Source organism: Nerophis ophidion, linkage group LG08 (genome assembly GCF_033978795.1).
Source record: "Nerophis ophidion isolate RoL-2023_Sa linkage group LG08, RoL_Noph_v1.0, whole genome shotgun sequence".
Lineage (NCBI taxonomy): Eukaryota > Metazoa > Chordata > Actinopteri > Syngnathiformes > Syngnathidae > Nerophis > Nerophis ophidion.
In genome coordinates this window covers 71,845,433-71,860,432 of record NC_084618.1, presented here as the reverse complement: position 1 = coordinate 71,860,432, position 15,000 = coordinate 71,845,433, and the positions used below count along the sequence as shown (strand labels likewise).

Below are 15,000 nucleotides of genomic sequence, written 5' to 3'. Positions count from 1 at the left end.
CTCCAAAAGTATCATCATATATATTTTTATGTTCAAATATATATCTTTCAAGTCATCACAGTTTTTTTTTTTACACCTGCACACTCGCCCATCAATTCACACTCTGCATTAAAAAAAGCTTTTTTTGGCAAAACATATGTCACCGCATACTGCACATGTGCGTTACTATGCGCATGCCAAGGATCAATGAAAAAAAAACATTTATTTTACCGTTTTTGTTTCTTCACAACCTCAAAGCAGAGGCGGAGGAGCTCCTTCCCTGCTGACTGAGAGCTTGACTTAAAATGTTTATATAAGTGCTTCCACCCTGCTGTAAAGTCATGACCTAGTCAGACTGCAAAACCCAAAAAACAGAGGCATCCAAAACTGCCTGCAAGCTCACGCCAAAATGCCTGAACCTTATTATTTGATGCTTTGGTATTGTTTTAACACAAAGTATCCAACATTGTAACATCATAGGTCCCCGGTGAGATCATGGGCATCAATTAGTCCATGTGTCTTTCTATCCATCCACCCCCGCTCGTCTCTCTCGGGATTGCGGGGGTGCTGGAGCCTATCCCAGCTGCACTCTGGTGGATGGCGATGTACACCCTGGACAGGTCTATTTTAATCTAAAATTACCATTATCTGATATTCATGTTCAGTCCTAATGAGCCTCATTTTCATATTCTCTTATGTGGGATCTGAACCGAGGATGTCGTTGTGGCTTGTGCAGCCTTTAGGGCAGACCTGGGCAAATTAAAGCCCGGGGGCCACATGCGGCCCGTTAGGCTTTTTAATCTGGCCCGCCGGACATTCCCCAATAATTGTTTTAGATCTTTAAAATGGAAACTGTAGCTGCCATTATGATGTGCATTGATGTTTTCAAATTTACGTAAGTCTTGAACTATACAAAGTATTTCAATGGTTGAAATCTGCTGTTTCGCATTATATTGTAGTTACTAGGAGTGTGGGAAAAAATTGATTCGAATACGAATCGCGATTCTCACGTTGTGCGATTCAAAATCGATTCTCATTTTTTTATAATCGATTATTTTATAATTTTGTAATTTCTTTTATTAATTAGTTTATTTTTTTTAAATCAATCCAACAAAAAATACACAGCAATACCATAACAATGCAATCCAATTCCAAAACCAAACCTGACCCAGCAACACTCAGAACTGCAATAAACAGAGCAACTGAGAGGAGACACAAACACGACACAGAACAAACCAAAAGTAGTGAAACAAAAATTAATTTTATTAACAACAGTATCAATATTAGTTATAATTTCAGCATAGCAGTGATTAAAAATCCCTCATTGACATTATCATTAGACATTTATAAAAATAATAAAAAAGAACAATAGTGTCACAGTGGCTTACACTTGCATCGCATCTCATAAGCTTGACAACACACTGTGTCCAATGTTTTCACAAAGATAAAGTAAGTCATACTTTTGGTTCGTTTAATAGTTAAAACAAATTTACATTATTGCAATCATTTGATAAAACATTGTCTTTTACAATTATAAAAGCTTTTTAAAAAAAAATCTACTACTCTGCTAGCATGTCAGCAGACTGGGGTAGATCCTGCTGAAATCCTATGTATTGGATGACTACAGAATTGTTTTGAATCGGAAAAATATCGTTTTTGAATCGAGAATCGCCTTGAATCGAAAAAATCGATATATTATCGAATCGTGACGCCAAGAATCGATATTGAATCGAATCGTGGGACACCCAAAGATTTGCAGCCCTACTAGTTACTATGGTAACTAGTATATCCCAGCAACTCAGACGAGGTACCAAGCAGTGTGGGTGTGAAGCGTTTCTACAGAGTGTTTCCAGAGCGGCCAGCCTAAAATGCGTTTTTTTTTTCCGCGATTTTTCGCGTTTATATTTAGCCGTGTTTGTTGCATTTTTGTTGCGTTTCGCTTGATTGTAAAATATCTCGATTAATAGTAGGTGTGGTGTTCATACGTTGTCAATATTCAGTGTTTTATCGTTCAAAGTTAATATTGTAAATCCAGCATTCTTCATTGTCAAGAACATTCTAGGTGTCTCATTCAGTAAAAAAGCTTGAAAATCCATTCTGTTTTTTTAAGGCGGTAAATCATAACGTTTTTAGCATTCACTCAGACATTATTGTGAGGTTTTGTATAAGTGATCCCAAAAATCAGATATTCCGCCCCCCAGGCACATTTTTTACTCTAAATTTGGCCCCTAAGTCAAAATAATTGCCCAGGCCTGCCATAGAGACACTTGTGATTTAGGGCTATATAAATAAACATTGATTGATTGATTGATTGATATTCATGTTTTATTTTCTCTATTCATATTTAATTCATTTTAACAAGATTTAGCAGTGAAAAATTGTATGTTGTAGTGCAATTCCTCCGTTATACTTATCTGGTGACTTCGAACACTAAACAAACAATATCTATATGTTTTAAGATGTTGCTGAAGTCTTTTAAAGCTGCTGTGCTCAGAGTAGCATCGTGTCCGTTTTGTTTATTGTTCACAGAAAATTATCTTTCTGCAGGCTTTAATAGCATGCCTGCAGTTTTAAGGACAAATGAGTGATTTATCTCATCATGGTGAGGAATTATGGATAGATTAGCCAAAAATGTTGCGCTGTTTTGTTTTGTAGTACAATACAGAGCAACATTGTGGTAGCAGCTGGCCAACAGTTGCTACAAATGACTAACTGGAACATTAAAGCAGACCAGACACCAGCCGGCCAATCACGAGTCATTTAGCAGACGGATCTGCATTGGTACCAGATTTGGGATGCTCCTTGGTGCCCATTACTGATAATCAAATTAAGATTAACCCACGGATGCATTCCACCCTCCCTACTAATCTAATTAGAGTTCTTATTATCAAGCAGCGTTATTTTATGGCAAAGTTAAAGCCACTAATCTTTAAATCTAAAATGCATTTTCACCTTCAAACATTAGCCTGATCGAGTAATTACCCTTTTGTAGTGTAATCAAATTGGTGTATTGATTACCAGTCGGGGTTGGTGTGCTCACTGTTGCTGTTTTGGTGATGTAATTCCCGGTATCTCATTACCTGTAATCAGTGCCCACTACCCAGAATTCCACGCCCTTGTCAGGTCCTCTTTGGTTGCAGTCCTTTAAACAAAGACCTCTGCATAAGTGTACTCTGTCTTTTCCACATAATGCATGCGCCGTTGGAGGCCTGGCAATAATAAATGAGGAAAAGATTTGTGTAAAATTAGTTCTGCTGTGTTGCAGTGATTTGTTTTCAGCAACAAGTCTTAAATAGATGCTTTTTATTTAATGGTACCTCAGTTTTCGCAATCGGTTTTCGTAACATAATTCGTTCCATTCTATCCGTCCGTTAATGGGAAAATGGACTGGTTTCTTCCATGCAATGTTGGACGTACAAATCCCAAGTGATTGTGTATGGAATATGGACTCTTATATTTGCATGGAATCTTGAGATTTATCTAGAGATTTAGACAAAAACGGCTTCTGATTAAGCGCGTCAGAGCTTTTTTTCCTGTCGCTCACACACCAGTGTTCATTTTGACAGCAGTTTCTAATTTAATTTTAGTCATAGTCTTTCGACGAAAATGTGTTTTAGTTTTGTCAAATTGTACTCAGCAAAATTACACATTTTATAATCAGCTAAAATAACAGTCAATTTACTCGACTAAAATTTCAAGTGTAAAAGACAAAACCTCTTTAAAGTTTATTTGAAAGCACCTTTATTTACACTGCCTCCACAGCATCTGTTTAACACTAAAGTTGCATTATATTATGGGCAAGGATGATGTGGTTAGTAATTTTGTGCCAATAAATATCTTTCAGGCACTTTTTCAATTGTTTTATGCTATGTCTCTGTCAGAGCAGGTATGTATGTGTGTTGTAAAGCAGAGTTATGCATGCTAATGCATAATAATTTGTTTATGAACGCTGGAGAACCGCAAGCAGTTACATCTTTACAGTTACAGTTGTGTGAATGTCACGGTCGATCCTTCGCCCGCTGATGGCATCATAGCCTCAAATATAAAATGTGTTCTCCTCACTTTCTCCCAGGTGTATACATTTTACCATGTGGAACATGTTAAATCCACACGTTTTTGTTTTGGCTGTAAGAAATCCAACTTCCTGATCTCACAAGGATAAGCATCTGATTGACCCTCTTTTCTATATGTACATTGTTAAAGAGCTGTCCCACCCATCATTAGGACAAAATTAAATATGATTGGATTTCGTTTGTTAACATTTTCATCTCATTTTTATTCGTTGATGAAAATGTCTTGTTTGTTTTGGTGTGTTTTGGTCAACATGCATTTGTTTTTAATTTGTTATCGTCAGGGGAAAATAGGGATCGACAATAATGCAGACGAAAATCATCAGTCAAGGAAATTAACACACCCTAGTACCCTGGAGAAACTTTGCGTGGAGTTACTCGCATTTTCTCTTAAAATTTCTACAAAAATGTTTGAATTATTTCTCAAATATGTCATATATTATGCCCCCTTTTCATATGTGTGCTCACATATGCATGCACCAGCGCCACAGACACCATTAGGAGCCTCGCAATGGTAAATAATGAAGAGAGGGCTACATTGGTACGAAATGGAATACTCGTCTCTTTCTGTGTGTTTCCACATGTGTGAAGGACGTTCAAGTGTGTGTCTTGATCAAATTAAGATACAGCTTAAGTTCATGTGTGTGTGCATCCATGCAGGTGTAGATTAAATTAAGATACAGCAGAGTGGACTTGCAGTATACACTCCCCGCTACAAATAGTGATGCTGCATAAGGGTTGAAAAGCTCCTGGCCGCGCTTGTGTTTCCCGTTTTTTGTGTTACGGTGATAAAAGAGCACTCAAGCCCCTGTCTACGCCTGTTTAACAGCCCGGCAGTTGGAGATCACTCCGAGCGCTGCCGTACTTGACCTTCTAGATGTGCTGCTTAGATACAGTGTCAAAATGATGCGCCCTCATGTCACTTAATACTCTGAAAGCATGCATTTTACCAATCAGTACGTCAAGCTATGCACTTCTAAGCACAGCCAACTTGTGCTTTGCTTTGTATCGTCTCGACTGGATGCACATTAAAATGAAAGGTTTATATTGAACATACGAATGGTAAATTGTCTAAAATGCTGCAAGCTGACTTTACATGTGGATGATTAATATAATGCTTGTATATTATATATTGGTAGATATGATACACTACTTTCTTCCATGGTAAGTAATGTAATATTGTGAGCATAGTCATCCATGTAAATGCCAACAAAATTTGTAAAAAAAAAAAAAAAAATTAATAAGGCTATGCCATATATCTTAAAATGAGGCTAAGTTGACTATGCGTAAATCAACTAAATGAGTGGGAAATATAACTTTAATCATTTTGTTTTTCCACAGCGAATAGGTGCCTTGACAAAAGTCAACATTTTAGTAAATATTTATACACTTTGATCACAAAAGAGAGTGCCTTTCAGTACTGTGTATCAAACAAACATAACAAGGAGGTGATGGATCAACTTTCTCTTCGTTAACAAGCCAAAACATCGACAACAAGCTGATGTCCTTTGTATGCACAGCACTGCCAACACGCACACATGCATAGAAGTCCCTTTGGTGCCCTTAGAAACGATCAGAAATCATTAAAAAAACTAATTTTAACAACCATTTAGCTACAATAATAAACATTAACAAAATAAATCCACTTACAATAATACTGGCAAAGGAGGACAAAGGAACGGACAGACAGAATGAGAGAAGGAAGGGATCGGTGGGAGAAGCTGTGCATGTGCGTGCACGGATGTGCGTGCGTGCACACGCTTGAAAGAGTTGCCGCTGAACAAAAGGTAGCTTTTCTTCTCTACTGAGAAATAAGTCTGGTATACCGAACAACCCTGATATGTATATATGTATATAAGCTGTATATATGTATGTGTATATATATATATATATATATATATATGTATGTGTGTATATATATATATATATATATATATATATATATATACACATACATATATATATATATATATATATATATATATATACATGTATGTGAATGTATGTATATGTAAATATCAGGGCTGTCAAAGTTTACGCCATAACACGTTAACGATAAGTAAGTTCTATTTAACGATGATGATTTTTTTTACGCACGATAAGCGCATATGTCCTGACTTCTTTTTTACCCTCAGGCCATTCCGTAGTGTGGAGAAATGTAATGGCGTCAGTTGCTGTTGAGCCACAAGCTCAAAAATAGCGTGCAGAAATGCACAAAGAAAATGGGGACATTACGGAAATGTTGGATCCAAAGCCATTATGGGTCAGTCCCGTCTTTAAAACATGTCAAAACACGTTCTTTAACCAATCACACTTTTCCAGTTTCACATCCGATTTAACCACATAGCAAAATAAAAATGTCTTAATTGTCTTACAGTATATTACGATCATGGTTTATCAAAGATGTTTTGCTCCACAGTAAATCTTTGGTGTCATCCAGCATTCTGTTTTTGTTTACTTTGTAGCCAGTTCAGTTTTAGATTCGTTCTGCATAGTCTTCCCTAAGGTTCAATGCCTTTTCTTAGGGGCACTCGGATTTTGTTTATTTTTGGTTTAAGCATTAAATACCTTTTTACATTCACATTGCCTCCCGCTGTTTCCAACATCTACAAAGGAATTAGCTACAGGCTGCCACGTACTGATAATCGTATGACTTTATCTTATTAATCGTACTACTATTAGTATTATTGGTTTGCAAAAAATCTTTTTAACCCAAATAGTTTAAATTAGATAATCTCCCACGGCACATCAGACTGTATCTCACAGCACACTAGTGTGCCGCGGCACAGGGGTTGAAAAACACTGATTCAATGTATTGTAAGATTTATTTGTTAGAATCTCATTTTTGGCGTCATTCATTTTGAAAAGTGTCAATGTTTCGAATGACATTTTGGTATCAGGTGATATATATATGTGTATATATAATATATATATATATATATATATATATTTATATATATAGATAGATATACCAACTGACCGATGTGGTTTTATAGGGGCCAATCCCAATTATTAGTAGTCAAGGAGGCCGATAACCGATATTGGTTGCCGATATTTATTTGCATTAACATTTTGCTAAACATGAATGGTACATCTCAGTCGATCATAATTGGACTGTTTGGGTTGTCTTAGAAGACATTTTGCCTCTTTTTCAAGTAGGCTTCATCAGTTCATACTCATAGATAGGTTAGATCCAGTCAGGGGCGTCACTAGACCTAATACTGTACTGGGGCACACCTGGGGCACAAATAATTCATGTGAGCGTGCAAAGCGCGCAGGCAAAAACATTTTTAGCACTTATTTATCATAAAAAATACATGAATAGTGCTTTAAACTATGAAATCATATCAGATTATGTTGTATGGATCTTTGATTAACCACCTGAAATTAACTAATGCATTCGACCTACTTGTGCACTTTTTTACCCCAGACTTCTAAACTGCGACTGGTAAAAGCAAAAAGGAAGAGCAATGAATCTTTTTGAAATATATATTGCAGTAATCATCTGCAAATTTAACATCTTCAAAAGTAAAACAAAAAATAAAGCACCCCTACATCTCTGGGTTCTTTCATATTATTTAATTTCCATTTATGGCAATGTGGCTAATCCTATTTCAGATACACAAAACTATAAAATATACACAAAACAATAAAGCCACAGTAGTAGAATAAATGAACAACTGTTGTGTGTCTGTTCAGGGATTCATTTTCTGAGAAGTAAACTGTAACGTCTCGTTTTAATTTTTGCAAAGTGGACAATCACTCTGGACAGACATGGAAATATTACAGTAACTGTTATACAGTTGACCAGTGGTTCCCAACTGCTGGGTCGTGACATAAAAGTGGATTGTGTGTCATTTTCAGTGAGTCGCAGTCAGATGTGTGCATGAAAAAAAAAAAGTTTAGGGAGAAAAAAATCAAATTGTGGCAACAAAACCAGATATTTTTAGCCATTTTTCTAGTGACTATTAGTGAGTATTTTAGCAAAAGGCAAACCGACTAACAAGTTGGAGGAGGACTCAGGACAGACATGGAAATATATTTTTTAAAAATCTAAATGGGGCAACAAAACCCGATATTTTCAGCCATCTTTCTGAAAACAAATACAGAAATGTTACTATTTTTTCTGGAAACAAAACCAGATGCTTTAGCTGTAGCCATTTTTCTGGTGACAAAACAAGATTATTTTAGTCAAAGTCACACCGATTAACTAGACATGTCTACTGTGCTATTTTTCTGTGAAATAAACTTGAATGATTTAAAAATTTGGCTCACGACTTGATGATATGGAAAAATGTTTTTCTTCCAGAAGATAAACCATTTTGAGAAGCACTCAACTCACACATGCTTACTTCAAATCATCATTGATGCAGAACCAGCAGACAATAACCAACATTATATTTCATGTTCATTGGAAATTCCCCCGACAGCTCGTACAGCAAATGAATATGTTTCTCTTGATACAAGGAATAAGGTTAGCTAACTTAGCATCAACTTAAGACAATGATGTTGCCTAGCTAGCTAGGACTTCACTTACATCACTCATTCCTCGCTTCTTCTCTGCTGCGGGCAAATAACTTTCTTAAATACATCTAGGAGTTACAGTTTTGAGTCAAATCAAAATCAAAATATTGTAATTGACAAATTGTTGTTGGCTAACGTTACTTACCTCACGCAGTGATTCGAATCCCCTCTCTCTCTCTCTCTCTCTCGCTCTCGCTCTCTCTCTCTCTCAACCGAAGTCTCGATCCACACGTGAATAAATTACCATATTAAGTAGCCATGTGCTCACTGTTTCGTGGAGTGAATACAGTAGCAATCAATTACCATACTAAGTAGTATGTGCGCTGTTGTCTATGTTATGTAGACTTAAAACTCTGAAGCGTTTTTTTTTATTGGTGAAATTTTTACTGGGGCACTGCAGATCAATAGTGGGGCACGTGCCCCAGTGAAATATGTCTGGCTACGCCCCTGGATCCAGTTTTAGACTAGGATTGGTCAGATTTAGTTCAACAGCTGGTGCCAAAACCCCAAATATTTATACCTAATGTTTCGCCCTATTGTAGTGAGAAAAACAACTTTTGAGATGCTCATGACAGTAGGATTGCCACTATCAGCCCTAAATAGTCATTATCACCCACATTAGCATTCCATTCAGTTGTAAACAAATGGCACACAGGAGCATCTGTGACCACAATGTTCCTAACACCTGGTATTTATTGGAGACTAAAACTTGCAGAGAGTCTTGGTTGAAAGGACAATGTCATATGGGAAATAGGTGGTGTTGCCGACCACCTCCTCTGTTCAGCGATGGTTTTTCAACTTTGACATCGATAGCTTCCCTCCATCACTCCTCTTTCGTACATGCGTTCTTCCTGTCCAAAATCGTTAGGTTTTTTTTCCCCTCAAAGGAGTGTTGTTTCTCCCTGAGGTGCTGGTAGACAGCTGAGTCTTGGTCTAAAGACTTCACCCATCTGTGCTGAGCCATACGTTGCCTGGTTGAAATGTACTGGAAAGTTCATGCATGGGGGTTCGTGGGAACATTATCAGCTCTGTTTTGTTGGGTTCTAATAACACCCAGTTTGTATTCCAGTGGTTGGTGTGAGTTAAAACGTAGGTATTGATCAGTATGTGTGGGTTTTAAGTAAACCCCACATGGAGGCTCCTGTTTTCTCAAATGTGGATGTCACAGTCCAAAGAGGTCAACTTGCGGTTTTTGACATTCTTAAATGTTTTTGTCCACTGAGCCTAGTGTGTGAATGTGAGTGTGAATGTTGTCTGTCTATCTGTGTTGGCCCTGCGATGAGGTAGCGACTTGTCCAGGGTGTACCCCGCCTTCCGCCTGATTGTAGCTGAGATAGGCACCAGCGCCCCCTGCGACCTCAAAGGGAATAAGCGCTAGAAAATGTATGGATGGATGGAGCTAATGTGCTCGGTGAAGGCTTGGTTTCTTAGATTCTGATTTTAACCCATGTGTCATTGACATATGTATACCAAAGACTTGGTGCTGTTCCCTTAAAATAGCTCAGACCTCTCTTTTCCATGTCCTCCATGTAAATGTTTGCCATAACATAGGATACAGGAAATCCCATGGCACAACCGTTTTTTGTTGGTAAAACGATCCCATGAATTGAAAGTACTTGGACTGAAGGAAAAGTCCCAGCAAAAGGCAAATCTTTTTCTGGGTTTATTGTGCATCTATCCTGTAAGGGGTGATCACCTCGTAAGCGTTGCCTCACAGTCTCCACTGCATCCTGGGTTGTCCATGGAGTTTTGGACAGGATGTGGTGTTTTGCCAACCAAAGGTGCTGAGATGTTGGCCACATACATAGCATAATCGTATGTCACAGAGATAATGCTGCTGACAATGGGTCTGAGGGGAGCCCCATCTTTGTGTATTTTTGGATGGCCACAAATACCAGGGATGGTTTCTTGTGGGGGTAATCGGTAATACAATGCCCGGTTCATGGCTTCTAACATTTGTGGTGTTCGTAAGTACTCAATGATTTAGTTTCCTCTTGTACCCTCCTGCTGGGTCTATTTTGAGTATTTTCATACATGTTAGACGATAACACATATTAGAAATAGTAAATATGCATTACACTCTAACACATATGAAATACCCAACACATGTCAGACTATAACACATATGAAACACTCAAAAGGGACCCAACAAGTGGGTTCAAGAGAATACTTATTGAGTACTTACAAATGTTACAAAAGTCATAAGTCATCAACCGGGCATTTCATTACTGATTAAACCCACAAGAAACCATCCCTGGTATTTATGACCTTCTAAAAATACACAAAGATGGGGCTCCCCTCAGACCCATTGTCAGCAGCATTAACTCTGTGACATATAATATTGCTAAGTATGTGACCAACATCTTAGCAGCTTTGGTTGGCAAAACACCACATCATATCCAAAACTCCATGGACTTTGTAGCAAGGATCAGAGACCTAAAACTTAAAATAGATGGTTGGAGTAAATAAACGCCCCTCAGTATTTGAGGAAATGTGTCAGATTGAGTTGATTTTAATTTTATGAGCTATTTTAATGTGTTGGTATTAGTATACTTCAAATGACATACGATAAAACATGTCCTCCCAATCACTCATGATTACGACAGTCACCTCCTCAAGTCAGTGGCTGGTGAGGACCTTCTGTCCTCTTTCACACAATCGCCTCTATGACCGTTAGATTGTTGCGTAGCATCTTAACATCTCATAAAACAAAGCAACCGTGAAGGCAATGTATAACGATAACGGATATAATCCACTTTAAATTGATTCTTGTACCTTCTCTGTAGCAGCTCGAGCGCACACATGTATAGCTTAATAATAATACTGTTATAATAATAAGCCTTCTACCAGGTAAAAGTGCAGCCATGTGTTTTGTGCACCATTAAGTGCATTACCGCTTAGATAGACATTTCTGCCGTATGTTCCCTGCTTATTATACTCAGGCTATAAAGTTACATTATAGTTACAACCCTGACCAATATGGCTGTTGGTGATTCAGAGTCTGATTAAAATAACATTCTCCGTTACCAACCCAACCTTACAAGTTCGGCGACATCATCTTTACCAGGTTCTGTACTCCTGACTTGCAGTCTCTGCCTTGCCGGACCGATTTTTTTAGTCACGCCGCTTTCCATCTTTGTCGCTCAGATGGCTTGTCTGTTTGTGCAAGATGTCAAGAGAGATGCCGCCGCAGGCTCCAAAACAAGAACGTCTGTCAAATAACAACAATGGCTCCGAGGCAAATAGAAGCGAGTAATTGCCCATTTTTTTGTGTGTGGGGGGGTTTCGCCACTCCGTTTTGAGCTCCCAGCCACTCTTGGTTAAGACACTCATTAGCGCCGTTTATAGATTAATTGGCCCTCAGTTTACAGTCATTTCACACAGGCCATATGTTAATTGCAGGCTTATTATTGCTTATTGTTGAGTTTTGAGTGCAGCTTGAATTTAAAGCCCAAGTTTGGCAATGAACTGATAAACAAAATGCAGCAGTGGTAATTTATATATTTTGTTTGAACCCGGGCTTCACGGTGGTAGAGGGGTTAGTGCGTCTGCCTCACAATACGAAGGTCCTGAGTAGTCAGGGTTCAATCCCGGGCTCGGGATCTTTCTGTGTGGAGTTTGCATGTCCTCCCCGTGAATGCGTGGGTTCCCTCCGGGTACTTCGGCTTCCTCCCACTTCCAAAGACATGCACCTGGGGATAGGTTGATTGGCAACACTAAATTGGCCCTAGTGTGTGAATGTGAGTGTGAATGTTGTCTGTCTATCTGTGTTGGACCTGCGATGCGGTGGCAACTTGTCCAGGGTGCACCCCGTCTTCCGCCCGATTGTAGCTGAGATAGGCACCAGCGCCCCCCGTGACCCCAAAAGGGAATAAGCGGTAGAAAATGGATGGATGGATGGTGTGAATGTTGTCTGTCTATCTGTGTTGGCCCTGCGATGAGCTGGCGACTTGTACGCCTCCTTCCGCCTGATTGACCCCAAAGGGAATAAGCGGTAGAAAATGGATGGATGGATAGTTTGAACCCAAGATATCTGTTTGCTGTAGAATGTCAAGTTATTTTTGTGAAAGCCATGGAGTATTTAATCACTGTAAGAGAAATGCACACTCTGCTACCTTTGTATTTTTTAACAGTCAGTTATCTTGTGGCATCATAAAGAAAGCACTGGAAAGACAAGTAAAAATGTACTTTGGATACAAAGTCAGCATTCTCATGTACCAAATAAATATTTTTACTTTAAACATTTATTTTTTAGAGAAAAAAATTGTATTCACCTAACGTCCAAAACCATACCTTTTTTTATTAACGCTAAGTTATCGTGTGCAAGTGTAAACATCATGACCTTGTTCCAAATAAACTAATACTATCGTTGAGGAAGCCATATTGTACTGAGCAGCCAGGACATGCTTCTGTTGCGGTATTGCAAAGAAACCTAAGGAAAGCTAAAGAAAAGGCTCCTTTAGATCTGGAGTTCCTAATCTTTTTAACCTTGGGGTCACCAACTTTCCCACTACAGAGGGGCCTGGGGCCCAGGGCCTACTCAAATATTAACATATTAGTCATCTTACTTTTGATTTTAATTGTATTCAATAATTATATCTAACCTAAATACAGTTTGTATAACCTTGTCAAATAATATAAAAAAACATCTGTTAATTGTTATTATTTTAACACATAAACCATAGGTTTAGGTCAGACTGATTAGACAAATAAGCACTAATCAAATATATTGCATAAGAAGGGACTTCTAAATAACCGATGAAAATTATATTTACATACAATTATTATTAAACTTTCAAAACAATTCCAGTGCAAATAAAAGTACAGCTTCACCACTTTAGTTGTAATTTTTGCACATAAGACATTTCTGTATAACTTTAGCTCCAGACTTCGTCTGTTTGTTTGATATTTTCATTAATGCCAGAAGTGGTGGAAACATGTACCTTGTACCGCTGTGGCCCATATGGACCACAGCTGAGAAACACATATTTTTTGGGGACCCTATTGGGGGCTCTCACAGATGTTTAGAAACACTGCTTTAGAAGCTACCCAATGTGAAAGTTTTTTGTGTCATGACTTTAAAGATATTTGACTTAAGAGGCTCCACTGTAAATATTGACTTAATAATAAACAGTGCTCCTTGCTAGTTCTCCCTTCGCCTTCCCCTTACGCTTAACTTTTGAGCCGGCTCCAGAAAAAGCAGATGAAAGCCAGCTGCTTTGAGCCTGGCAAAGATGTCTGCCCCGGGTTCTGATTATTGAATCTGGATCCCTTAGCATCCAAGTTATGAAACACGCATAATTTAGCCTTTGGCTTTCTTGTATGTTGTTTTAACTCTTGATTAGTTAAATGTAAATCAGTAATAATTAAATAAATCACCTGGATTGGCGTATGTCTAACATTTCAGTTGGATGATTTGCATATGTTTTCCCGCTGCAAGGGCTTAATGGGATTTAACCCTCTGTCATCGCACCATACATCAGGTTTGTTGATTTGGAAAAAAAACATCTAATTAACTTAAACACAATCAAGTGATGTGATTTTTTTTTTTTGTGAGGAGAAAGTGCCTGCAGCAGAGGTTAATATGTACTTATGCTGTTAAGAGCTCTCCACGTGCACTCATCTGCTTCTCTCTGCTGTTTTCTTCACTCCAGGTGCGACTCAGAAAACCGTTACCTTGGCAATCCACTCAGAGGGACCTGCTATTGTGAGTAACAGACGCACACATGCACTCGTTCGTCTTGGCTTTTCCCCCCACTGTCTTTCAACCCTTCCGCTCGGAGGCAGATGGAGCGTCTTTGGCAGCCGGCGTTGGTGCTTGTTCAGTGACAGAATGACTTGTTGTGAAAGTGTCAAGTGCATCAGAAGAAGTGAGTGATTGAGCTAATCAAGGGGACGGAGGAGGAGAACTTCTATACTGGGCTACTCACACACTCACTCACCCACCCACCCCTTCATTCATTTAGAAATACTTAGTGTGACTGGCTTGTCAAGTGTGAGGAGAAATATCAAGGTGATAGCGGCATCTCTGGATGTATAACATCGCCGGTTTCGTCCTTCATGGTGCTTCATATTTTTCTGCTCCTCCCCACCTTCGCTCTAGACAACAAGCGCTTTGGCCAAGCTTTTGTCCCTTTTTGAAATGCCATAGCGTGACACCAAGCTCTGTGATAAGACAGGAACGTCACGCCCGGAGCCTGTTTTAACCTCTTTGCATCACTGACACTTGCTTTTGAGCTTGGTTACGTTTGGAAAACAACACTTCCTGACTGTCTCATGCTACATTATCTCATAAAAGTCCCATTTCAGCAGTCATTCTCAATATACTGCATTTAGTCAAGGGACACATTTCTTTAGAGTAGTCAATGTGCAGCAGTATGTATTTACCATCTGCTGAAAATGACTCAGCACAAAGTCATTATTGTCT

The 15,000-nt window shown here is 38.6% G+C and overlaps 1 protein-coding gene across 1 annotated transcript in view; it reads left to right on the top strand.

Moving 5' to 3' along the window:
• The window catches only part of atrnl1b (attractin-like 1b), a 131,291-nt gene that overhangs the window by 48,013 nt on the left and 68,278 nt on the right, over nt 1–15,000 (top strand). Inside the window, exon 21 of the mRNA XM_061909599.1 lies at nt 14,228–14,280. Within this exon, the coding sequence (XP_061765583.1) occupies nt 14,228–14,280 (53 nt within the window). The remainder of the gene's footprint in view (nt 1–14,227; nt 14,281–15,000) is intronic.